Below are 2987 nucleotides of genomic sequence, written 5' to 3'. Positions count from 1 at the left end.
TTAGCCTTGTTACCCCGAAGTAACTCTGAGAGACATCTGACCTTTGCTTTGTTGCAGGTGATTTAGTTCTTTTGGAGCTTTTTAACCACAATTTGGGAATGTTTCATTAATTTGATCTCCTACAGCAGGTGGTAATATCATTGTTCTGAAAAACCTGGCTCTAGTTGAAACTGTGCAATTAAAGCTGACCGTGGACAGTAGTGTTTTCTTTTCTGCTTGTCTGTTATCTGTTGCTTTCACCACATCAGAATTCCCTTGCTTTAACTAATCACAGAAGCGGGGATTGGTATTTGTTACTGTGTGCTAAAACACTACTACCGTGTGTCCATAGCTTTTAGCCACACAGTCTTGAGGACCTGGAAGTCATCACGAGCAGATTAGCAGTGGTCAGACTGTCTTACTGTTGGAGTAGGATTTCTGTAGCTCCACAAATTGGGCAAGATGTTGGATTATTAGCTACTGAGCACAACATGGCAGTATTTAACAGTGTTTTGTGGAAGAGAGGGAGAGATCGGTTTTGAGTTGTGTGTTTTGTACAGTACAGTGTGTGTGGGTGTATGCTTGGGTTATTTGTTGTAGACTCCCTGGATGGTCCAACTGTTGAGCAGCTGTCTGAGGATGGGGCCAGATGACATGCGGATGTTTAGGCTGAGTGCTGAGGCTCCAAGGAGCCTTACGAGTCTGGAGACATGGATGAAATGATTCTGGCTCATCTGCGATGATTAGAGATTACATCTTCATGTCTGCCTCTTTTCGTCTACAAATGTTAGGCTGTTCCCCATGGCTGACATGAAATAATTGAACCAGACTCTAGCTACACTTCTGTCAGCTCACATTTTCACACCCTGAAGTAACTAAAGACGGTGTCTTCCTTTTTGTTTTTCTAACCTCAAACCTGTGCTCCATTCACAGTTGTACTAAACAAAGAAAAGCAGCAAATCTCTTCATATATGAGGTGCTATAATCAGCAAATATTTGGCTTTCTTTTTTAAATAACAGTCCTGGAATGACCCTTTATCAACTTGGTTATTACAATTGTTGATCATTTTTTGATTCACAATGATCTAGCAGGACAATGTTAAAATATAAATACAACCAAACCTAATGAAAGCACAATAAGATAAAACTTTAAAAATGCTGATACTGTACATGTAGTAGAGAACAGTAATATTTTCATGAGATAAAAGCAAGAAAAACAACAGTAAGAACAGGAACATGGTAAATCTGATGGAGGCACGCTGAAATCACACGGTTTCTGTGAGCTGTCTTGGGCACTTTGATACCATCACTATGACCATTAGAACCAGCAGTGCCTGGTGTGATTATTGATCATTGATCACATTATTGATATCTGGCAGAAGATGTTTAGTTAAACTTGTCTCCACACTCATATGAGTAAAGAACTGGCAGTTAATTCCTCTTGTGTATAGCTTGACATTTTTTTTTTTTTTTTTTTTAATTCACTCCCAGTGTCGACATGTCGCCAGTCATTAAGAACAATGATAGACATCAATCCTTTGGACCTGTCATCACTAAGCACTGTACTCTGCTTAGGAGAGTGTAAACAACAGGCTTAAACAGCTCTGTCTTACTTCAGAGATATTGGCCTCAACACACATCAGATAAGTAAATAGTGTAAGGAATGTGGCTGTACACCTGAGGTGGATTCACATGTTCAGAGCTCCCACTGTTTCTCACTCCTACTGCTTATACATTGTCGATTCTTTGAATTTCACATCTTAAAGAGGGAGAGCAGTTTGAGTTGCGGTGATTTATGGATGCAGGGCAAGAGATGGATGATCCACCCTCACCCTGTGGCTCTCTGATTTTACCCCATGACTCATGTAACCAGGCACCATCTGTACAATCGCTGCTTATGACAATAATCAAAAGTTGACTCAGTTAATCCAAGTCATTCGTGGATAAGACTCTCAGCTACTCAGGCTACTGCTGCTGCTCATTTTAAACACTTTCATTCTGTAAAAATGGAGTCTAAAAATTTTTCGCCTGCTCATCTGCTTAAAGAGAGCTAAATGGTGGATTCCTCTTACTTTGGTTAGTGTGGTTCAAAGGAGACTCAAGGTTTCTCTTTAGTCAGGAGTTAACGGACTGGTGATAAGGCTTTGAGAGAAAGAAGCCAGTGTCCGCAGATGTTGATATCTCATGGAAACAGCCAGGTGTCTCTTCTTCTTTTACCTATTTTTTTTTTATTTTTATCTCTTCTCTTACAACCCCATCTGCCCACATGTATGTGCAGCGGTGTGTAGCTATGGTGTGTGCTTCAATGGGGGCCAGTGTCAGGAGGGATCCACCCAGCTTTGTGACTGTCCTGCAGGGTTCAACGGGCCCAGCTGCCAGTATGGTAAGTAGAAACATCCTCAGTGTTTCACATTCAAATCTACTCTTTTCTTTTTTGTGTGTGCGCTCCATTTTTTTTTTGTTTCCCCATTCTTTTGTCATTTATGTTTTTAACCGCCACTGGCATTTTTCAGTATTAGAGTGTAAAGAGTTAAATATTTTATCTTTTATTTTTAAGGGAATGTGTGAATTGATGCAGTTTTGTAGAAACGGTTACATTACATAGTAGAATGAAGCTGTTCTCAGCATTTTATTCTTTAGCACTTTCTATCGTTGTCAGTATGTGGTTGGAAAATAGTCACACTGAAAGCAGGAATCATGAAAACTCTTCAGACTGATAACAGCATGCTGTTTGATTTGGGAATCTTGTCACATCAGCATTTGGCTTCTTTACCAGCAGCCCAAGGATTTTATCATCAAATCAAATCAAATTTTATTTGTATAGCGCCAAATCACAACAAAAGTCATCTCAGGACACTTTACAAAGTAAGGTCTAGCCCTTACTGTTATCAATATTATTACATAGGGAAAACCCAACAAATCCCCCTTGAGCAAGCACTTGGCGACAGTGGGGAGGAAAAACTCCCTTTAACGGAAGAAACCTCCAACAGACCCCGGCTCTTGGTGGG

The 2987-nt window shown here is 40.2% G+C and overlaps 1 protein-coding gene across 1 annotated transcript in view; it reads left to right on the top strand.

The window, feature by feature from the left end:
* megf6b (multiple EGF-like-domains 6b) overlaps window positions 1–2987 on the top strand; it is a 64780-nt gene that overhangs the window by 8937 nt on the left and 52856 nt on the right. Inside the window, exon 4 of the mRNA XM_020602037.1 lies at window positions 2258–2362. Coding sequence (XP_020457693.1) covers window positions 2258–2362 — 105 coding nt within the window. The remainder of the gene's footprint in view (window positions 1–2257; window positions 2363–2987) is intronic.

The sequence above is a fragment of the Monopterus albus genome, unplaced genomic scaffold (assembly GCF_001952655.1).
Source record: "Monopterus albus unplaced genomic scaffold, M_albus_1.0 scaffold1.1, whole genome shotgun sequence".
Classification (NCBI taxonomy): Eukaryota; Metazoa; Chordata; class Actinopteri; order Synbranchiformes; family Synbranchidae; genus Monopterus; species Monopterus albus.
This window is presented reverse-complemented; position numbering and strand designations above follow the sequence as displayed.